The sequence below is a fragment of the Tamandua tetradactyla genome, chromosome 25, assembly GCF_023851605.1.
Source record: "Tamandua tetradactyla isolate mTamTet1 chromosome 25, mTamTet1.pri, whole genome shotgun sequence".
Lineage (NCBI taxonomy): Eukaryota > Metazoa > Chordata > Mammalia > Pilosa > Myrmecophagidae > Tamandua > Tamandua tetradactyla.
The window spans coordinates 4816813-4841230 of record NC_135351.1 but is presented as its reverse complement, the minus strand read 5'-3'; the positions used below and the strand labels follow the sequence as shown (position 1 = coordinate 4841230).

Genomic DNA, 24418 nt, shown 5'->3' with positions numbered 1-24418 from the left:
AACAATGTCCCTCTTACTCACCAGCCGGCTTTTGTACTTGAGAATTTCCTGTTTTAAACAGGTATCTTTAATTTCGTTGGAAGGCTGGATGCAATAGTGATAGAGAGAGTGAACTCCAGAGTCCAGCAGACCAATTTCAGTACTTACTCTTCTCCCTGTCACCCAGTGGCCTCCGGCAAGAGATTTCACCAGCCGAGGTTCTGTTTGTTTGTTTGTAAAATGCAGATCTTCCCAGGACCTACCTCCTTGGGTTTAAGGAGTGGGTGAAGATCTTTCAAGAAATGCACTCACGTAGGACCTAGCACAAAGCAGATGCTCAAAACATGGGATTTATTATTTTTCTTTGAAGTGAAAAATTTTAAATAAAAAAATGTAAAGACAGTTATTAGCTCTTGCTTTTCTTTTCTTTTTGTAAATTTGCTTATGTCCTTTGCACATATTTCTACTGGGGTCTGCTTTTCTTACCAACCTTTTTTTTTTAGCCCTTTAAATGACATATGAAAGATATTTTTTTCAACTGTTTTTCTCATTTTTGTCATTCATCTTTTGGGTTTTTATGGCATCTTTTTATATACTGAAATAAAATATTTTTCGTCAGATGTATTGAACTTCTGTGATTATTTTCAATTATTTTTTATCTTAGGAAGTACCCAGTGATCTTTCCTAAGATCAGATACATTTACTAATTTTTAATGATTTTATTTTCTACATTTAAATATTTAACTCATCTGAAGTTAATTTAATGTTATTGTGTAAATAATATTGAAAATAAATGGTTCTGCAGAAATTTAAGAGATTTCCAACACATTTTCAAGAGTAATCCATCTCTTTTCCCTTTGACTTGTGTTGCTTTCGCTGTCTTACAGTATTTACACCAAGCACTGCTTCTGACATCGTTTTTCTGTTACTTTGAACCACCTGTCTTTCTTGCACCCTGTCACATTTTGTAGAGTATTATAGATTTTAATATTTATTAAAATTAATCTAAGCTAGTCTTATTCTTTTCTCAAAATTTCCTTGATCTCTTAAACTTTAAATTCATTCTGCTGAGTTACAAAGTGTAAAAGTACATGGGAAATAAATAGGAATCACCATGAAATAGAAATTAATTTTGGAAGGTTAATAGCTACTTATTTCGTCCTTCTACTATAGGTATGTTACTTTTTTTCCCCTATTTTTCATTACACTTAAATTTTTTCTTTAGTAAGGAATGAAATGGGTTTTTCTCAAGGTGTCTTAAGTTCCTGACAGTATCTTGAAGGAACCCTGTTTCATCATCTAATTGTTGATTCTTGGTATATATGAAACCTAATTTGTTTTGGTATATTTATTCTGTAGCCCACTTTACTTCATTCTCTTATAGTTTTAAGAGTTTTCCATTGATTCTGTCTGCTCTTCAGGTAGACTATGAAACAGCTTGCTAATTCTGCTTATTTCTTAACCTTCTCATTTTACTTCTCCTTGTGTTTGATGAGTTGCATTTGCCTTGACCAGAACTATCAGAACTAAGCTATAATAAAGCATCCCCTTATCTTGTTTCTGTTTGGAGAACAAGGGGGCTATCTAATGTTTTATCATCACAGATGCAGAAGCAGTTGCCCCTAGTCACGTAAGGAAGTACCGTTTTCTATTTGATGTAAGAGACTTTGTCCTGAATGACTGTTCAGCTATTTCATAAATCCCTTTTTTTCCCAGTATCAGACTATCAGTGCAAACCACAAGTGTCCCATGTCCTGACTGTTCTCTGAATAAAGAGGATTTTAAAACAAAAGGTTTAAACAAAGACAGTGTACAAAAATTAACAGATTTTAGTTAACGTATTAGTTTTCTGTAACTACTCTAACAAGTCACCACAAACTTGGTGACTTAAACACTACACATTGTTGTCTTCGAGTTCTGGCAACCAGAAGTCCGAAGTCCATTTCAGTGGGTCCAGACAGCTGTAGGGGAAAATGTGTTTCCAGACTATAGTACCACATTCCTTGACTCATGGCCTCTCTTCCACCTTTGAAGCCAGCAGCATGGCATCTGGTTTCCATTGTCGCATTACCTTCTGTCAAATCTTTCTTTGCTTCTCTATGAGGACCCTTATGAATAAATTTAGGATAATCCAAAATAATCTCTCCATGTCAGGATCAACTTGCCCACTTCTGCAAATCCTCTTTTGTCATCTAAGGGTAACATTCACAGGTTCAGGGAGTAGGACCTGGACATTTCTGGGGACCACTTTCAGCTGACCACAGGTGTAGATATAATTGCATGCTTGGTAAAGAATGCGTTCATTCTTTAATTCCCATGTCTGTCTTCTCTTCTGCTCCATGGACATATCTGTTCTTGCTTTCTGTTCTCCTCGTTCTTTCAGTCCCCACCCACTTCTGAGACTTAGAATGTCTTAGAATGCTAGAATTCTCTGACTAGGGAAACATTAATTAGGTAAATATTTATAGGAGATATCGAGCAAGCAGGCTCTGCGTCCTTAGAGCTCAACTTTCCCCCACTGGCTCTGCTGCCATTGTAGACTTTCTGACCAGCCTAGTTCTTACCTGCTTCCAGCCCTCTCTTCTGGATTCCTCTCTACCTGAAGTAACGTCAAGAAGTAATTGGCTTCTTGAACAGCAGGGAAAAGACAGGGCACTGACCCTGGGATTTATCACTTTGCTTCTAGGAACTTTAGGTTCCCCGCCAGTACAATAGGGAGTATATAACAGGAATCTCTGAAGAACTGTTCTGCTTTAATGCTTCGTAATTCTGGGGTACATAATAGCTTCAAACCAGCACATGCTTCCAAAAACTAACTAGAGTTAACAGCCACCAGTGTATCCTTCCACCGTCTTTTCTTGCTTGTAAACAAACATTCAGACCACAGAATCATAAAGTCCTGCATCATTCCATTTTTTACAAAAATGGAATCCTATTACAAACATTACTATTTGATATTTTCCACACAGAATTATTTTGAGACCCTCAAAAGGAAATTCTTAAGCATGTACCTATTTGCTCATTGAACATAAGAATCAACCACAAGGATTTATAAGTAGAGTAAAAGTGCAGTAGACGTGGGCAGGCCATGGTGACTCAGTGGCAGAATTCTCACCTGCCATGCTGGAGACCTGGGTTCGATTTCCAGAGCCTTGTCATACAAAAAAAAAAAAAAAAAAAAAAAAAGCAGTATACGGATGTTTTCATTTGCTAGCTGCCGGAATGCCATACACCAGAGACAGATTAGCTTTTTATAAAAAGGGATTTATTTCGTTAGTTCTTTAGAGGAAAGGCAGCTAACTTTCAACTGAGGTTCTTTCTTACATGGGAAGGCACAGGGTGATGATCTCTGCTGGCCTTCTCTCCAGGCCTCTGGGTTCCAACAACTTTCCCCAGGGTGATTCCTTTCTGCATCTCCAAAGGCCTGGGCTGAGCTGCGAGTGCTGAGGTGAGGTATGCTGAGCTGCTTGGGCTGTGCTACGTTGTGCTACTTTGTGCTCTCTCATTTAAGCACCAGCCAGTTAAGTTAAACATCATTCATTGCAGCAGGCACGCCTCCTAGCTGACTGCAGATGTAATCAGCAACAGATGAGGTACCCGTACCATTGCTCATGTCCACACCAATAGAACTAGGTGCCTTCACCTGGCCAAGTTGACACCTGAATCTAACTACCACAATGGGTAAGCCTTCATTTATGTAAATCTAAATTTGCTTCTAAATTCTCTGTTGCAGGCTCACCATCATGGATGCTCTAGCAGAAGCAAATGGCACTTTTGCCTTAAATCTCTTGAAACAGCTGTGTGAAAACAACTCGCACAATGTATTTTTTTCGCCCATGAGCATCTCAGCGGCCCTGGCCATGGTCTTCACTGGGGCGAAGGGAAACACCGCAACCCAAATGGCCCAGGTACCTATCACTGTTTCAAGGCAGTGCCGACTGCTGCCGCCAGTTCTTTAGTTGAGCTGCTCGTCCACATTTCACATCCCAAAGCAATTGCTCTGAATGGGTCAATGCCAGCATGGCAGGTTGTAGACAGAGGGTTGACAGAGAAAACCCCATAACCACTGCTCGACTTGGGCCTCTTGTTAGGGATTGCATTTCAGGCACTTGATTCAGAAGAACGAATGATTTTATCACCACGCTGTCTTCACTTGTACCCGAGTCTGTAAATGGAGGTCACATTGCAAGATTCAAGTTGAATCTCATGATAGTCTTTGGGAATTGACAATTGCTTCATAACTGTTAAAAATCACCTTTTATCTTTATTGCCTTATTGAAGTGTGAAATCCCTTTGAATGGCACTTGTCACCAAAAATTAATTTCAACGGTGTTTCAGTTATTTGTTGTTACTCAACAACACCCCAGAGCTTAGTGGCTTAAAGTGATGATTCACTGTGTCAGGAATCTGTGGGTTGACTGGGGTCATTCTCCAGCCACATCCAGCTGGAAGCTCACTAGGGATGGTGTTTCTTTTCCCCATGGCCTCCTCCACGCAGTGCCTCATCCCCTGGGGCCTTTCCATCTGACCTTTCTTTAAAAGGAATGCCTGGACTTTCTTGCAGCGTAGTAACTGGGTTCCAAGAGGGAGTGTTCCATGAGGATGAGCTTGTGTGGGCAAGCACTTATCAAGCCTCTGCTTGGGTCATTTTGCTAATGTCCCGTGGTGAATGCCCATCACCTGGGCAAGCCCACACTTAGTGTGAGAAAGGCTCCCACAGGGTGTGTATATACGGAGTGGTTTGTAGTGATGTACCCCAGAAAACCATGTCCTTACACTTAACCCATTCCTGGGGGTGTGAACCTGTTCTACGTAGGACCTTTTGACGAAGTTACTTATGTTAACTTATGTTAAGGTGGGTCTTGAGCCTATGACGGGAATCCTGCACAAGTGGATGAAATTTAGAGAGAAAGCCACAGAGGGAGCACTCAGAAACTGACAGTCAGTGTAACCCAGAAGAGAAGAGAGGGCTGGGAGAGGCTGCCATGTGCACTGCTATCTGACAGAGGAGGTGAGGACAAAGGGTCCCTGGCAGTCAGCCCCAGAACACCAGTCTTTGGGAAGAAAGCTTCGCCTTGATAACACCTCGATTTGGACATCTCTTGGCTAGTTGATTCCCACGAGCCAGTACATTCGCATTGTTCAAGCCAACCCATGACATGGGATCTTCTTGAGCAGCCAAGGAAACACAGTACTGAAGGCGGGCTCATTGGGGCTACCAGTGGCTACCCTTGTCTACCCTCTGGCTCCTAATGACCCCCATTCCTCCCACAGATGAAGTACACGTCACCCTCCCCAGACCCTGCATCTCACTCCGTGTGGAATCAGGCTCAGGCTTGAAGTCCAGGAATAGATGCGACTGGGGCTCTTCAGATGCAGCTTCTCAGTATGTGGCTTGGTTTGGCAGAGTTGCTAAAACAAATACCACAAATTGGTTTTGATGTAGCGACAGGAATGTGTTGGTTTATGGTTTAGGGGCTACAAGAAGTCCAAAATGAAGATAGTGACACGTTCTTTTTCTCCCAGGAGACGGCAGTGTTCTGGTGCTGGCTGCTGGCAGTTCACAGCTTTCCTCTCTCCCTCCCGTCATACGGCAATATCCTCTGTTTTCTCAGTTCTTCCAGTTTTTGCTGACTTCTGGCTTCTCCCTCTGTGGCCTCCTCTGACCCTGGCTTCTGGTTTCTTCTCTTTCTGTGGCTTCCAGTAATATGAATTGAGACCCATCCTGAATCAGTTGGCCACAGCGTAACTAAAAATAACATCTCCAAAACAGCCTGTTTACAACAGGTTCCCATCACAGGCATGTGGATCAGATTAAAAATGTGTTCGTTGGGGGTATATGAAATTCAGTCCACCACAATGTGGTTCCGTGGGTACAAACACTAACACATTACCCATGTACAATGGCGAGATGGAACAGGACGACTGCAGTAGGCACTCCCATGGCGAGATGGAACAGGACGACCGCAGTAGGCACTCCCATGGCGAGATGGAACAGGACGACTGCAGTAGGCACTCCCATTCACAAGAGGTAGACGGGGAGTGCGGGAGACCCACGACAGTGACTGAATCATAGCAGTTCCCAGATGTGCCAGGTATGTGTTGGACAGGGAATGTTGGAGCCTGATTCCACACGGAGTGAGACGCAGGGTCTGGGGAGGGTGACGTGTACTTCACCTGGTAGCCCCAATGAGCCCACCTTCAGTACTGTGTTTCCTTGGCTGCTCAAGAAAATCCCATGTCATGGGTTGGCTTGAACAATAGGAATGTACTGGCTCGTGGGAATCGACTAGTCAAGAGATGTCCAAATCGAGGTGTTATCAAGGCTCTCTGCAACTCCTTGCAACTCCTTACCTGTTCTGTTAGAAATGGCTCATGTTGGTTGCTAACTAGCTCTCTCTGCCTGCTTCCTTCCCATACAAAGTGGAGAGCCAGGAGGCTGCCTCTTTCTCTTTTAGTCCAAGCTGCTACAACTCCTTTAGGCCTTTGTGGACTTTCTATATATCAATTTATAATCTACGTCATTAGATAAAAGCCATATCCACTAATCTGTCTGAGACAGGACCCTGTATTTTGGAGTCAGGGGACGGTAGGAAGAACCTAAAGTTCTTCAGAAGCCCCTTTGCCTAGCTGAGTGAGTCTCTGAGCTCCTGCCTTGATCTTTCTAAGGTTTTAAAGTGCCTCTTGATCTTGCTTCTGAATTTAGTGCTTTGCATTTGATCTCTTGCCCTGATGCTATTTCTTGCTTTGGGATCATTTTTCAGCTGTAGAAGTTAGGAATAAGAATCATTTTTATTTTCTACCCAGTAAGCCATGGTTTGAAGTGTTCTGGTTGAAAACAGAACATTTTTTTCTTCAGCTCCAGTTTATCACCTGATCTTTTCCCTCCTTAGGCATCTAAAATAAATCGGTTGGCACTTGCCACTTCTTCCTGGAAGTCTCCTAGGCATATCCATGTGTTCAGTGGGGAAGTTCCTAGTCCCCTCCACCCACCTCACCCGCTACCTACTCGCAGGTCTTAGCAGTTCCTCTGCTAATATACACCATGGCTCCTTTTCCCCAGCTTCTAACAGCAACTTTTCACTGTCCTTCTAGGCTTCTCTAGCAGTATCCTCAGCAGCCTTTCCATTGCCAGCCACCCAACCTTGAAGCCAGTGCCACACATTTTTTATTTTGCTTATGGCAGAACCCACACTACATAATAGTTGCTGCATATGTTATGATTGCTGCAAAACGATGGTCATCTCTCACCCTGTGTGGGTCAACTGGACTGTTTTCCGGCCCTGCATGGTGCTAGCCTGGCTCGTTCATGCAGCTGTGACAGCTAGCTTTGGCACAGGTGGTCCGAGAAGGCCCCTCCTACAAGTCTAGAGCTGTGGTGCTGGCTGTGAGCTGGGGCCTGGGTTCTCCACCAAGCAGCTCTCACCATGTGGTCTCCAGCAGAGCAGCTTGAACTTTTTACAATATGGCCGCTGGGTTACAAGAGGATGAAAGTGGAAGCCACAGGGCTTTTAAAACCAGGGCTGGATTAGTGACATTCCTGCTGCATTCTGTTGTTCAAGCAAGTCCCAGGGCCAGCCTGGATGCAAGGGGAGGGGAAAGAGATGCTGAGGGGCAAGCCTCAGTAAAGGTGGGAAGACAGATCTGGCAGCCTTGTTTGCAGACAGATGACCACAAATTGAGGGTTGATAGCCTGAGACATCCTGTTAGAGGGTAAGGAAAGGCTTTTCTCTTCAAACCAATACGTAGAGGACTCTGGTTCCCTGCAGGATGTGATCACTGGGCGGCCTAGTAAGTTGCAGGTAGGGAACCTGGAGCATGGCTTTCAGGACACTTTGCATCTTTAATTGGATTTACTTTTCTTTTAAGTTGTGGTAGGCTCTGGAAAGTCCCGAGTGCTGAGTTTGGGATACCCACTTCTTGAAGTTGGCAAATATAAGGAAGTGTATTTTTATTCTGCTTTTGCTTTCAGGCCCTTTGTTTAAGCAGAAGCGGAGGCGAAGATGTTCACCAAGGGTTCCAGACACTTCTCACTGAAGTGAACAAAGCAGGAACTCAGTACTTGCTTAGGACGGCCAATAGGCTCTTCGGAGAAAAGTCTTGCGAGTTCCTCTCCGTAAGTCCCGCTTGTTGTTTCCCACTAAGGGGGAGGAAGAGTTCACACAGACAGGGCCTGAAGCCAGTCCTGTCCGCTAAGCACATGCAGCTCCTTTAACCCTGCTTCAGGCTTGTCATCTGTAGAATGGGCTTTGTAGCAGGTCCTGTCCAGGCTTCCGTGAAGCTGGAGTGAGGCAGTGTTGATAAAAGAACTAACATGGAATGTCGCACAATACGAGGTGAATGGGTCAAAACAAAGAAGTCGTCAAAATGAACATTTCTGGTCACTGTTTTACATAGAGTGTTAGTTTTGTGAGTACTGGGAGACTTGCTCAGCTTTTCACACTTGTTTTGTGTGAAATAAATATTTTGATTTTTTTTTTAAGTTTGTTTTTGGCTATTGATACTGGCTCTGTTAGATAATGTTTTCATGACTTTTTTTTCATTAAAAAAAAAACAGTTCCAGCAATATGTGGGCATATTCTTGTTATGTAAAAATGAAGATTTTGATTATTATTGAGATTGAACCACGTTTTTAAGGTGTTGCTTGAGCATTTGTATCTTTTTCACAAATTGCCTACTTATGTTTCCTCTGCATATTTTTCTGTTGGGCTGTATGCCTTTTTCTCATTGATTTATGAGAATTCTTTATATGGCTAGGATAGAAGTCTATGTGGATATACTTCTTCTTTATATGGCTAGGATAGAAGTATATATGGATATACTTCTTCTGTTGTATGTTTTTTTTTCTCACTATTTGAAAAACTTGTTTCAGACTCTAAATTAATTGTTTCTAAACAAATGGGTATAAAATGAAAGTAGTCAAGCATTGTTAAGGTTTGCGTACCATAGTGTGATTTCACAACTCAATTTTACTTGTTTTTGTCAGTGTTGGCTACTTTATAGGTTATTGTTGTCTTTTTTTATAAGCCTTCTATTTAAATAAAAACGAAACTTACAACCAGCACAAAGGATTAGCTGATTTTCTTTCTTTTTCTTTTTTCTTTTTTTTTTTTTGGTGGATATTTTAAGGAAAGCATTGATATTTAAAATGTTATTTTGATATCAGACAGTAGACTAAAGAGATGAGAAATATTTGTCCATTACTTCTCATTAATTTAGTGTTCCAGGAATCCAGTACCCAAAGCAACATATAGTTAGAGATGTTCTTTGAGTTTGACTAGTCGTTGCTTGTACAAAAAAAAAAAACACGGGTAACTTAAAAGTAGACAGTTGTTTTCAAATGTGTTTAAAGTTGTAAACATCGCCCATGGGTTGCAACAGATTATCAGTGTATGAGTGATCAGATTGCATTCAGACCATTTTCTTAGGCTGGGAAAGTTGAACATTTTTCGAAAGCTTTGGCAAACAAGCAGGGTCAGTGTAATTGGCAGTGCCAGAGTTCCATGGGGATAAAATGAACTGATGGTCGTAGATTACTTAGTCTGGGACCCAGAACATTCTGGAAACTCCATAATGCTCTGTAAGACAGCTGTAATGGTGGTCTTTCCTTTGGTCCTCCCAGAGACCCTTTGCAGTGTAACTAGTGCCATGTCTTCTTTGACAGGGCAGGACACAGAGGCTTAGGGAACTTTTCTGGGGTCACACAGCTAGTATGTCCAGATTGTGTGTTCATAACATTGTGTCATCGTGCCCATCAGCACTGTACTCAAGGAAAAATGTCAAGTCAAAAAAACAGTCTGAAAAGAGGATGAAATGTTTAGCCCTAAGATGCTCAAAAGAAATCTTGGGAAACCATCCAGTGGCTCACTGTCAACAAATTAATTGTTCCTGCCCGTTTAGTTTCCACCCATATGCTCGTATGTGGCATGATGTAGATGTTCATTAATATCACTGTCAAGTCATAGAATACATTAACAAAATACAATTGGAACATTTTTAGGAGGATTGGTCAAAGTCTGAAACTGAGCCCTCCAGGATGGCAGCTGCCAGCCACATGTGGCTATTTAAATTTCATTGTAATTTATTAAAATGAAATGCAGTTGAATCTCCAGTTCCTCAGATATGCTGGCCACATGGGGTCCCACATTGGATGGCGCAGATTTGAAAAGTGCTGGTGGATGTGCTGGCCTGTTCCCATGTTACTGAAGGAACCACAGACCTTAGTGTAACCTCTCACTGTCTGACCCTTGGCTCAACAAGGCAGTGATTGGTCAGGAGAGATGGACTCTGCAGTTAGAGCATCTCAATCTATGTGATTATCTCCTGGATACACAGCTACTCCCTTAAACGGGATCCAACAGTTCATGAAATCTTTTTTGAGAATCAGATTGCTTGTTCGGTTAGTTTATAAGCTAAGGTTAAATATAGCTGAAAATTCAGAATTTGGACTTCAGGTTAATTCTTCACATCTTTTTGTAAATTGTATATGTAAATCATGAAATTATTGACTTTCCGATTTGGTGCAATGAACAATTGGTGTCTGTTACTTTTGCAGCTGTGCAATTACCTTTTTCTATTACCCTCAGTCTTTTAAAGATTCCTGCCAAAAATTCTACCAAGCAGAGATGGAAACACTTGACTTTGCTAGTGCTTCAGAGGAGTCCAGAAAACACATTAACACCTGGGTAGCCAAGAAGACAGAAGGTGAAAATACACTGTTATTTTATCTAATACTATTTTGCTCAGTCCTGTGGTCAGTTCCTTCACAAGACTGTCAAGCCTAAGCAGGAATGATTATTTTTTTTTCCCTTAAATAACTGCAAACTTTAAAAATCTGCTCCTGAAATACAGTCAACGTGTGACATTTCCTCTACCTTTCCCCTGCTTGTCAGTACATCTCTTCCAGAAGAATCATACTTATTACTATTGTGGCTTTTGTTGTTAAATTAGTATAGTTTTTCTTTTCACAACTAGCATAAGGAAAAATTCACATTTCAGGGTGTGTGCTGTCTCCCTCTCTGGCATCGCCACACTCTACAGTTTATCCACTCGCTCTTTAACATTTGGCCAAACCCTTTTCTTTTTTTTTTTTTTAATTTTTTTTTATTAATTTTAAATTTAAAAAATATGACAAAGAAACACAAACATTCTTAATATATAATCATTCTGTTCTACATATATAATTAGTAATTCACAATATCATCCCATTGTTGCATATTCATCATCATGATCATTTCTTAGAACATTTGCATCAATTCAGAAAAAGAAATAAAAGATAACATAAAAAGAAATAAAATGAAAACAGAAAAAATATTTATACATACCATACCCCTTTCATTTCAAACTAAATTTATTTTAACATTTGTTCCCCCTATTATTTATTTTTATTCCATATGTTCTACTCTTCTGTTGATATAGTAGCTAAAGGGAGCATCAGACATAAGGTTTTCACATTCACAGAGTCTCATTGTGAAAGCTGTATCATTATACAATCATCATCAAGAAACATGGCTACTGGAACACAGCTCTACATTTCCAGGCAGTTCCCTCCAGCTGCTCCATTACATCTTGAATAAGAAGGTGATATCTACTTAATGCATAAGAATAACCTCCAGGATAACCTCTCGACTCTGTTTGGAATCTCTCAGCCATTGACAGTTTGTCTCATTTCTCTCTTCCCCCTTTTGGCCGAGAAGGTTTTCTCAATCCCTTGATGCTGAGTCTCAGCTCATTCTAGGATTTCTGTCCCACGTTGCCAGGAACGTCCACACCCCTGGGAGTCATGTCTCATGTAGACAGGGGGAGGGTGGTGAGTTTGCTTGTTGTGTTGGCTGGAGAGAGATGGCCAAACCCTTTTCTACCTTCAGTTCTTAACTGAAACTGTTCTTTATGCCTGCCACAGTCCTTTAAGTTCCTTTCTTTAAGTCCTATGGACCAATCATTCCTTTCTCTCTCATGTGTTATTAATTCATTCTGCATGTATTGACATTTACTTGTTCATTTTATGTGCTTTATTCAGATGAGGGCTTTTTTTTTTTTTTAACCAACGCTCAACACTGTGTTTCAAGTTTTTGTTGTGGTTGTTGTTTTATGAACAGCTATCCCTTTATGTGGTTGTATTTTGGGGACAGTGAAAGGCATGCATCTGTGAGGTTGACTTCTAAAGTTGACCCCATCTGAATGTCATTCCTGATGCATGAATTGGGAAACTGTTTTACCGAATGGGTTCTTTAATTCTTCCTTCCAGATAAAATCAGAGACTTGCTGTCTTCCGACGCTGTCAACTCCATGACTAACCTCATTCTCGTGAATGCCATCTACTTCAAAGGAAACTGGGATAGTCAGTTCAACAAGGAGCAGACCAGAGAAAGGCCGTTTAAAATCAGCAAGGTGAGTATGTTGCAATAACAAGGGAGAGGCTTCAAAAACATTCCCTGGGTTCTGACTGTTTTGTTTTGTTTTTTAAATGAAATTTTATTGTGATATATTCACATACCCTACAGTCCATCCAGATGTCCAATCAATAGCTCACAGTATTATCGCGTAGTCATGCGTTTGTCACCATAGTCTATTTTAGAAACTTTTATTACTCCAAGAAAGATACAAATATAAAAGAAAACTACAAACATCCCATCTCCTTATTCTCCCCCGGTCCCATTTCTGACCCCAAGTATTGGTGTGGTGCGTTTGTGGCTGTTGCTGAAAGATACTAAGGTATTACTATTAACCTCTAGTCCATGGTTTGCCTAGGTGCATTTTTCCCCATATACCCCTCTATTATTAACTCCTAGTAATAGGGTCCTACGTTAGTGCTAGTTCATGAAAGAGCGTTTTTATATCTGTACATTCAGTTACAGACATTGTCCACCCCCCAAGATTCCTGTGTTAGACATTCCCGTGTGTTCGCCTCAGCTTTCCTTCTGGTGACACACCTGACTCTGAGCTCCCCGTTTCAGCCACCTTCACCCCCCGCCGAGCACTGCTAATTACGCCCCCACTAAAATGCTGTCTGCACCTCTGTTTCCAAATGTTCAGTTCGACCTAGTTAGACATTCTGCCCATATGAAGCGCCCGCTGCCTGCTCTTTAGCCTCATTCTATCTCCTGGTAACCTCTACTCTAGATTTGCTGTCTGCGCGTTTATACATTACGAGTCCATATTAGTGGCATCATGAAACATTCGTCCTTCTGTGTCTGCCCTGTTTCATTCAGCACAGTGTCCTCAAGGTTCGTCCGTGTTGCTGTGTGGGTCAGAACATCATTCCTTCTTACTGCTGGATGATATTCCATTGCACGTATATGTCATGCTGCTTTTGTAATCATGCAGGAGGGTTAGCCTCAAGTAACTTTATCTGCCCGGCTCCCTTGCCGTCTTCTGTGTTGTTTCCAGGGAGTTCTGCCTCTGCCCCAGATCTGATCAAATGTCTCTAGTCCTAGAGCCCTTCTTGGCTCCCCAGAACCTTTGAGAGAAAATTCCAAACTCCATTGCATGGTGTGCACGGCTCATTGCCATCTGGAGTCTGTCTGCTTCCCTTTCCGCATTTCCATCAGGACCTCCCTGCTTCCTTCTGAAAGCCTCCCGGACCCTCTCCTTCCCGGGCCGGTGGCTTCCTCTCCCCTGAGCTGGCCAGCACCCTCTGCTGGCCTCCCTGGGGACATCTCAGTGGCCGCAGGGCAGTCCGTGCCCGCCCAGCACCTCCATACAGCAGACACTGCTACCTTACGGGTACCAGTCACGCAGCTGATGCTGAAAGAACACTGAACAAAGGTGTCATGGTTAGGGACAGGTGTCAATTTGGTCAAGTTGTGGTACCTGTTTATCTGATTGGGCAAGCACTGGCCTGTCTGTTGCAATGAGGACATTTCATAGGATTAGGTCATGATCACGTCAGCTACATCCACAGCTGATTCCATTTGTAATCAGCCAAAGGGGAGTGTCTTCTGCAATTAGTGATGCTAAATGCAATCATGGGAAGCCTTTTAAGGAGGACTCAGAGGAGACAGGTTCCATTTCTGCTTTGGCTGGTGAGCCTCTCCTGCGGAGTTCATCCAGGCCATCCATCGGAATCATCGGCTTCGCAGCCTGCCCTGTGGATTTTGGACTCTGCGTTCCTGTGGTCACGTGAAACGCTTTTATAAATTTTATATTTGCAAGTGTTCCCTGTTGATTCTGTTTCTCTAGAGAACCCTAACTAATACATCTTGGTACCAGGAGTGGTTCTTAAGAAACAGAATCTTAAAAATGGGTTTTTATGAATGGTTTTCTACTCTGACTAGACTCAGAGACACTAAGGACTCTGATTCCCATAATCAGAATGACACTCCCAATCCATGGAGTGAGTTGGCAAAGGAGATAGTCAAAATATCACCATTCGATTCTCCTAATGCTTCGCTTGTATGAAGCCAGACTCTGGGGGATAATGTTTTTGACACCTTTACAGAGTTTTGTAGAATTAAGAGTTATAGAGATGTTGGTTGGTTGTTGTTAGATACACTGTCTACATTAAGGGGTGAAAGGGATGGGCTTAAGGCTTCAAACGAGAAACTTAAGTGCCGTCTGAAAGATGTAGAGGTTTCTATGAGTATCCTGAAGGAAAATCTTATTTCCTGTAGCCGTAGACTTGAGATCTCTGAAAATCAGACTCAGAATCTTATTGTTAGAGTAGCAACTTTACAACGTAAACTGAAATCTCAATCTTGCATGGTGTCTGCCGTTAAAGTGAGGGCATTGATTGGAAAGGAGTGGGACCCTGAAAAATGGGATGGTGACATATGGATTGATAATGATGTTGGGGGCGAGGTTGAAACCCTAGACCATGCTGAGTCTTCTCTAGATAACCCTGTAATAGTCTACCCTGAGGACATAGCCGCCCCACCTCCAGCCTGCCTTGAGGAATTGGCCACCCAACCTCCTCCTGAAGGGATTAGCCCTAGAGTGATTATTCCTGTTTCACCAGATGAAACTGCAAATGAAGGCCCTGAAGCAAATGGCTGGAAAGATATTTCAAATTCTTTTCATGACCCACCCCCACCACCCCTCATTTCTTCTAGACCTATAACTAGACTAAAGTCCCAACAGGCCCCTAAAGGTGAGGTACAAAGTATCACACATGAGGAGGTACGTTATACTCCAAAAGAACTGTGCGAGTTTTCCAATTTATATAGACAGAAATCAGGGGAATATGTGTGGCAATGGATTTTAAGAGTGTGGGATAATGGTGGGAGGAATATAAGGCTGGATCAGGCTGAATTTATTGATATGGGCCCACTAAGCAGAGATTCTGCATTCAAAGTTATAGCTCGAGCAGTTAGAAAAGGTGTTAACAGCTTGTTTGGGTGGTTGGTTGAAACATGGATCAAAAGGTGGCCAACATTACCTGAGGTTGAAATGCCAGAACTGCCCTGGTATAATGTAGATGAGGGGATCCAGAGGCTTAGAGAGATTGGAATGTTAGAGTGGATTTATCATGCAAAGCCTGCTCTTACACCCCAGGAATGTCTAGAGGATGCACCTTTTACCAGAACAGTGAGAAATAAATTTGTGAGACTCGCACCATCATCCCTAAAGAGCTCTGTGGTTGCAGTTCTCTGTAGGTCAGATATTACAGTAGGAACTGCTGTCACTGAGCTGGAATCCTTAAACACAATGGGGATGACAGGATCCCGAGTTGGCAGAAGCCAGGTGGCAGCACTTAATCACCAAAGACAGGGTAGATGCAGCTGTTACAATAGACAGCAAACTCAAAGGAGGCATCAGAATTATATGACACGCAGAGATTTGTGGCATTGCCTAGTAAATCATGGGGTACCTAGAAATATAATAGAAGGGCAGTCTACTAAATTCTTGTTGGAGCTGTATAAACAAAAGAGTTCTAGGTCAAGGGAACAGAAGTCTAACCTGAATTACAAAAACACAGAGTCACGACCCCTTAATCAATTTCCAGACTTGAAACAGTTTACAGACCCTGAGCCCCTTGAATGAAGGGGAGGCCAGGTCCCTATGGGGAAGAAACCTGTTACACTGCCACAAATTTATACTGTTAATCTTCCTCTAAGTCTTCCCCAAGGAGACCGACGGCCTTTTACCAGGGTAACTGTGCATTGGGGAAAAGGAAATGATCAGATATTTCGGGGATTATTAGACACTGGTTCAGAAGTGACATTAATTCCAGGGGACCCAAAACGTCACTCTGGACCACCAGTCAGAGTGGGGGCTTATGGAGGCCAGGTGATCAATGGAGTTTTAGCTCAGGTCCGTCTCACAGTGGGTCCAGTGGGCCCCAGGACCCATCCTGTAGTTATTTCCCCAGTTCCGGAATGTATAATTGGCATAGACATACTGAGCAACTGGCAGAATCCCCACGTTGGTTCTCTAACTCGTGCAGTAAGGGCTATTGTGGTGGAAAAGGCCAAGTGGAAGCCACTAGAACTGCCCCTACCAAGCAAAATAGTAAATCAGAAGCAAAACCGTATTCCTGGAGGGATTGCAGAGATTACTGCCACTCTTAAGGACTTGAAAGATACAGGGGTGGTGATTCCCACCACATCCCCGTTCAACTCTCCTTTTTGGCCTGTGCAGAAAACAGATGGGTCTTGGAGAATGACAGTGGATTATCGTAAACTCAACCAGGTGGTAACTCCAATTGCAGCTGCTGTTCCAGATGTGGTATCATTGCTTGAGAAAATCAATACATCCCCTGGTACCTGGTATGCAGCTATTGATCTGGCAAATGCTTTTTTCTCACTAGCTATTAGTAAGGACCACCAGAAACAGTTTGCTTTCAGCTGGCAAGGTCAGCAATATACTCCTACCTCAGGGGTATCTCAGCTCTCCAGCCCTATGTCATAATCCTGTCTGTAGGGACCTTGATCATTTCTCCCTCCCACAAGACATCACACTGATCCATTATATTGATGATATCATGTTGATTGGACCTAGTGAGCAAGAAGTAGCAACTACTCTAGATTTACTGGTAAGGCATTTGCGTGTCAGAGGATGGGAGATAAATCCAACAAAAATACAGGGACCTTCCACCTCAGTGAAATTTCTAGGTGTCCAGTGGTGTGGGGCATGTTGAGATATCCCTTCTAAGGTGAAGGAGAAGTTGCTGCATCTGGCCCCTCCCACAACCAAAAAAGAGGCACAACACCTAGTTGGTCTTTTTGGATTTTGGTGACAACATATTCCTCATTTGGGTGTGCTACTCCGGCCCATTTATCGAGTGACCAGAAAAGCTGCTAATTTTGAGTGGGTACCCGAACAAGAGGAGGCTCTGTGACAGGTCCAGGCTGCTGTACAAGCTGCTCTGCCACTTGTGCCGTATGATCCAGCAGATCCAATGGTGATGGAAGTGTCAGTGGCAAATAGAGATGCTGCCTGGAGCCTTTGGCAGGCCCCTATAGGAGAATCACAATGCAGACCCTTAGGATTTTGGAGCAAAGCCTTACCATCTGCTGCAGATAACTACTCTCCTTTTGAAAAACAGCTTTTGGCCTGCTACTGGGCCTTAGTAGAGACTGAACGCTTAACCATGGGCCACCAAGTTACCATGAGACTTGAGTTGCCTATCATGAGTTGGGTGTTGTCTGACCCACCAACCCATAAAGTTGGGCGTGCACAGCAGCACTCTATTGTAAAATGGAAATGGTATATACAAGATAGAGCCAGAGCTGGTCCTGAAGGCACAAGTAAGTTACATGAAGAAGTGGCCTAAATGCCCATGGTTTCCACTCCTGCTGCCACATTACCTTCTCTTTCCTAGACCAGAGCTATGGCCTCTTGGGGAGTTCCTTACAGTGAATTGACTGAGGAAGAGAAAACTCGGGCCTGGTTTACAGATGGTTCAGCATGATATGCAGGTACCACCCGAAAGTGGACAGCTGCAGCATTACAACCCCTTTCTGAGGTGTTCTGAAGGACAGTGGTGAGGGGAAATCCTCCCAGTGGGCAGAACTTCGAGCAGTGCACCTGGTTGTTCATTTTGCTTGGAAGGAAAACTGGCCAGAGGTGCATTTGTATACTGACTCATGGGCTGTTGCTAATGGTTTGGCTGGATGGTCAGGGACTTGGAAAGACCATAATTGGAAAATTGGTGACAAAGAGGTCTGGGGAAGAAGTATGTGGATAGACCTTTCTGAGTGGGCTAAAAACATGAACATATTTGTGTCCCATGTGAATGCACACCAGAGGGTGCCTTCAGCAGAGGAAGATTTTAATAATCAAGTGGATAAGATGACCCGTTCTGTGGATACAAGTCAGCCTCTTTCCCCAGCAACTCCTGTCATTGCCCAATGGGCTCATGAACAAAGTGGTCATGGTGGTAGGGATGGAGGTTATGCATGGGCTCAGCAACATGGACTTCCACTCACCAAGGCTGACCTGGCTACAGCCACTGCTGAGTACCCAATCTGCCAGCAGCAGAGACCCACACTCAGCCCCCGATATGGCACCATTCCCTGAGGTGACCAGCCAGCTACATGGTGGCAGGTTGATTATATTGGACCACTCCCTTTGTGGAAGGGGCAGTGATTTGTTCTAACTGGCATAGACACATACTCTGGATATGGGTTTGCTTTCCCTGCATGCAATTCTTCTGCCAAAACTACCATCCGTGGGCTTACAGAATGCCTTATCCATCGTCATGGTATTCCACATAGCATTGCTTTGGATCAAGGAACACACTTCACAGCAAATGAAGTGTGGGAATGGGCGCATGCTCATGGTATTCTCTGGTCTTACCATGTTCCCCATCATCCAGAAGCAGCTGGACTGATAGAACGGTGGAATGACCTTTTGAAAACTCAATTACGGTGCCAACTAGGTGGCAAAAACTTGAAAGGCTGGGGTAATGTTCTCCAGGAAGCTGTGTATGCTCTGAATCAGCGTCCGCTGTATGGTGCTGTTTCTCCCATAGCCAGGATCCATGGGTCCAGGAACCAAGGGGTGGAAATGGGTGTGGTGCCACTCACTATTGCTCCTAGTGATCCACTAGGAAAATTTTTGCTTCCTGTCCCTGCTACCCTGAGTTCTGCTGGTCTACAGGTTTTAGTTCCAAAATGGGGTGTGCTTCCTCCAGGAGAAACAACAATGATACCACTGAACTGGAAGTTGAGATTGCCACCTCGTCACTTTGGGCTACTTATGCCTCTGGATCAACAAGCCAAGAAGGGGATTACATTATTGTCTGGGGTAATTGACCCTGACTATCAGAAGGAAGTAGGACTGCAACTACATAATGGAGGTAAAGAAGAGTTTTCTTGGAATATAGGAGATCCCCTAGGGCGTTTATTAGTACTACCATGCCCTGTGATTAAAATCAATGGAAAACTGCAACAACACAATCCAGGCAGGACCACTAATGGCTCTGAGACTTCAGGAATGAAGGTTTGGGTCACCCCACCAGGCAAAGAACCACAGCCAGCTGAAGTGCTTGCTGAGGGGAAAGGGAACATGGAATGGGTAGTGGAAGAAGGTTGTGATAAATATGAACTATGACCATTTGATCAGTTACAGAAATGAGGACTGTAATGCTGTTTTGTTTGTGTTATACTATTTAAGTTGTAAGATGTCAAGTTTAAGAATGAGTGTTGCCCAGGGATTTGCACCCTATTCTGGAGAGATGTAATGTATTTCCAGTTATATGCAGGACAGTTGAGTATTGTCAGGTAAAAGAAAAAATGTGTGTTTATTTGTTTTCATTTGGAAATTAAGTATGGTCTAAGGTGATATATATATATAGGTGCCAAGTTGACAAGGGGTGGACTGTCATGGTTACGGACAGGTGTCAACTTGACCAAGTTGTGGTACCTGTTTATCTGATTGGGCAAGCGCTGGCCTGTCTGTTGCAATGAGGACATTTCATAGGATTAGGTCATGATCACGTCAGCTACATCCACAGCTGATTCCATTTGTAATCAGCCAGAGGGGAGTGTCTTCTGCAATTAGTGATGCTAAATCTAATCATGGGAAGTCTTTTAAGGAGGACTCAGAGGAGACAGGTTCCATTCCTGCTTTGGCTGGTGAGCCTCTCCTGCGGAGTTCATCCAGGCCATCCATCGGAATCGTCGACTTCGCAGCCTGCCCTGTGGATTTTGGACTCTGCATTCCTGCGGTCACGTGAAACGCTTTTATAAATTTTATATTTGCAAGTGTTCCCTGTTGATTCTGTTTCTCTAGAGAACCCTAACTAATACAAAAGGGATGGTCTTCAGCCTTTTTCTGTTGATGATAAAGATAATATAAAGGCAAAATTTTCTTTAAAAAACTAAGGACATGTACACAGGATAAGTAACAGAATTTTGAAGTCTCCAGCTTTGAAGATAGACTTTGCTGGTAGCCTTTTATCTTTCTCACCAAATCCAGTTTGTTCTTTCTTTCTTTTTTTTTTTGGTTCACTTTAAGGAGAGTTTTGCTTGCAGGCAAGAGTAGACAGATAGATTACATTCAATTTATTCCTGATTATTGTTTATAACTTCTAGGCAGACTTGAGTCTGAATCTTTGGTTTTTTCCAGAGATATATTTTCTTCAAGTTTTATTTTGAAATGAACTGTCTTATTTTCTGCCTGGAAAAATTATTTCTGTGCTTGAAATTTTTTTAACGAGATGTACGTTAGGACTTCGCTCCCGTGCGTGTAATGAATGGGAAACCCAGCTCTCACAGTAGTTTAAACTCAGGCATCCGGCGTTCCTCCAAGGAAGTCTGGGGTGAGCAGAGGCCTGGGGGCCTGGGCCAAAGGGGCGCTTGTGGGGGTGCTCTCGGGAACCAGGCCAACCCCAGGACGGGTCTCTCTTCCTTCTGGTCACAGTATGGTTTAGACATGGGCTTCTCCCATGAAGGTGGGAGGAAGTGGGACGGACAAGGGGCAGAGAGCTGAAGCCTCTCCTGGTGTGCCGTGTCACTTTATTCAGAAAGGGAAGCCTTCCTTCTCTGCCTTACTGGCCATTACTATTTAACATGGCTTCCACCAGGGACAGGGAGGTGAGGATTTCCATCCTGCTTTCTGACTGTATAGTGGAGAAAGACAAAGGAGGAACAGGTGGTGGTGGGAATTGAGAACCAGCCTGTGGGTGGAGGGGCCTCAAAGGGCAGATTTTGAGTTGTCAGGAATTTGCATTTTAATTCCTTTGTTTCTAAATAGCATGAAACTTATCTACACTATTCCATATCCATGAATCACCCAGTTTCTAAGATTGGGATCCTTTTATATTAGAACACTAGAGCCTTTGACCCATAAGGCAAGGGTCAGCAAACTATGGCAGGTCCATTCCAGCCCCTGGCCTATATTATTTTTTTAAAAAAGGTTTTATTAGAATACAATGGTGCTTGTTTGTTTAAGCACACTTGGTCAAGCCCCTTTCTACACACTCACCACAGCAGAGTTGAGTAGTTGTGACAGAAGTTTTGTGTGGCCCACAAAGCTGAAAACATTTCTTATCTGACCCTTTATAGAAGAAGTTTGCTGATCGCCAGCCCATGGGAAGGCAGCCAGAGACAAGGAGGATGGCATGACTCAGGGGTAGTTCAGGGGAGCCCAGCAAGGTGAAGACAAAAGGCTGAGACAGATATTTTTTGGTTTATTCCATTTAATACAGAATAACGGAATATGCCAGAGAGCTAGGGGCTTAAGGGGCCTTCGACTGTGCCTGTCACGTAGGATTCAGTAAGTTGGTAGCTATCATTAAATTGCATAAATTAGAAAGGATTCAGGAAGATTATTGCACAGGACACAGGCACGGCCCTCAAAGCTTGCTTCCTGCCCTGTTAGGGATGCACTGGTAACAAATGCAGATTTTTCTAGTAAGTCGTTGTTTTTTGTTTCCTTGGCTACCAGAGCAAATACCATGCAGTGAGTCAGGTTAAAGAATGGGAATTTAGGACTTCCTGGAAGATGGCGGCTTAGTAAGACGCGCGGATCTTAGTTTCTTCTCCAGGACACCTACTAGGGGAGTAGAAACGATACAGAAAGCGCCCAAAGCCACAACAGAGATAAAAAAAGACAGCGTACCCCATCCTGGAACGGCTGGCTGGCTGAGAGAAGCAGCTTGGGTGAGATCGCCGAGGCACGCGGGCCTTACCGGGCGGGGTGGCAAGCGGCTGGAGTTACTCCCTTCCCCCTTCCCGGGCCGGCTGGGAGAATTGGAGAGGTGGTCCCCTGAAACCAAGGCGACTGGCGCCCACACCACGCGCAGCCTCCGGACCAACTGAGAGAATTGGATCGGAAATCCCCAGCCCGCGGAGAACGGTGACGGGTGGGGGAGGCCCCTTCCAAACCCGTGACTCCCGGGGAACGTGCACTCTCTCGGGCAGGCCGCTGCCGCTGGCGCCCTCCCGCCACGCTTGTTGCCCAGGGCCGACTAGGAAATTCGGACAGGCTCTTTCCCTGGCTGCGGCGACCAGCAACCCTCCCTGCGTTCGGACCGAGGGCCGGCTCAAGCCGCTTCGGCTAGCGAACCCCCAGGACGGCGAGAGTTTTCCAAAGTTTAAGGTCCCACAGCACCTTTTACTGGTGGGACCCGCAGACAAACGTGTGCCACGAGCGCCACCTACTGGGCAGGATAAGAAAAACAGAACCCAGAGATTTCACAGAAAAATCTTCGAAACTTTTGGATCCAATACCCAGGGAAATCTGTCTAAATGCGCAGACGCCAACAGAAGATAACGGATCACGCTCAAATAATTGAAAATATGGCCCAGTCAAAGGAACAAACCAATAGTTCAAATGAGATACAGGAGCTGAGACAACTAATGCTAAATATACGAACAGAAATGGAAAACCTCTTCAAAAACGAAATCGATAAATTGAGGGAGGACATGAAGAAGACATGGGCTGAACATAAAGAACAAATAGAAAAACTGAAAAAGCAAATCACAGAACTTATGGAAGTGAAGGACAAAGTAGAAAAGATAGAAAAAGCAATGGATACCTACAATGATAGATTCAAAGAGACAGAAGACAGAATTAGTGATTTGGAGGATGGAGCATCTGAATTCCAAAAAGAAACAGAAACTATCGGGAAAAGAATGGAAAAATTTGAACAGGGTATCAGGGAACTCAAGGACAATATGAACCGCACAAATATACGTGTTGTGGGTGTCCCAGAAGGAGAAGAGAAGGGAAAAGGAGGAGAAAAACTAATGGAAGAAATTATCACTGAAAATTTCCCAACTCTTATGAAAGACCTAAAATTACAGATCCAAGAAGTGCAGCGCACCCCAAAGAGATTAGACCCAAATAGGCGTTCTCCAAGACACTTACTAGTTAGAATGTCAGAGGTCAAAGAGAAAGAGAGGATCTTGAAAGCAGCAAGAGAAAAACAATCCATCACATACAAGGGAAACCCAATAAGACTATGTGTAGATTTCTCAGCAGAAACCATGGAGGCTAGAAGACAGTGGGATGATATATTTAAATTACTAAAAGAGAAAAACTGCCAACCAAGACTCCTATATCCAGCAAAATTGTCCTTCAAAAATGAGGGAGAAATTAAAACATTCTCAGACAAAAAGTCACTGAGAGAATTTGTGACCAAGAGACCAGCTCTGCAAGAAATACTAAAGGGAGCACTAGAGTCAGATACAGAAAGACAGAAGAGAGAGGTATGGAGAAGAGTGTAGAAAGAAGGAAAGTCAGATATGATATATATATAATACAAAAGGCAAAATGGCAGAGGAAAATATTATCCAAACAGTAATAACACTAAATGTTAATGGACTGAATTCCCCAATCAAAAGACATAGATTGGCAGAATGGATTAAAAAACAGGATCCTTCTATATGCTGTCTACAGGAAACACATCTTAGACCCAAAGATAAACATAGGTTGAAAGTGAAAGGTTGGGAAAAGATATTTCATGCAAATAACAACCAGAAAATAGCAGGAGTGGCTATACTAATATCCAACAAGTTAGACTTCAAATGTAAAACAGTTAAAAGAGACAAAGAAGGACACTATATACTAATAAAAGGAACAATTAAACAAGAAGACATAACAATCATAAATATTTATGCACCGAACCAGAATGCCCCAAAATACGTGAGGAATACACTGCAAACACTGAAAAGGGAAATAGACACAAATACCATAATAGTTGGAGACTTCAATTCCCCACTCTCATCAATGGACAGAACATCTAGACAGAGGATCAATAAAGAAATAGAGAATCGGAATATTACCATAAATGAGCTAGACTTAACAGACATTTATAGGACATTACATCCCACACCAGCAGGATACACCTTTTTCTCAAGTGCTCATGGAGCATTCTCAAAGATAGACCATATGCTGGGTCACAAAGCAAGTCTTAACAAATTTAAAAAGATTGAAATCATACACAACACTTTCTCGGATCATAAAGGAATGAAGTTGGAAATCAATAATAGGCAGAATGCCAGAAAATTCACAAATACCTGGAGGCTCAACAACACACTCTTAAACAACG

The 24418-nt window shown here is 43.2% G+C and overlaps 1 protein-coding gene across 2 annotated transcripts in view; it reads left to right on the top strand.

Moving 5' to 3' along the window:
- SERPINB6 (serpin family B member 6) overlaps positions 1 to 24418 on the top strand; it is a 44699-nt gene that overhangs the window by 8709 nt on the left and 11572 nt on the right. For both annotated transcript variants that reach the window (XM_077143509.1, XM_077143508.1), the window contains exons 2-5: positions 3713 to 3887; positions 7952 to 8095; positions 10566 to 10683; positions 12227 to 12369. In XM_077143509.1, coding sequence (XP_076999624.1) covers positions 3723 to 3887; positions 7952 to 8095; positions 10566 to 10683; positions 12227 to 12369 — 570 coding nt within the window. In that variant the 5' untranslated portion in view covers positions 3713 to 3722. The remainder of the gene's footprint in view (positions 1 to 3712; positions 3888 to 7951; positions 8096 to 10565; positions 10684 to 12226; positions 12370 to 24418) is intronic.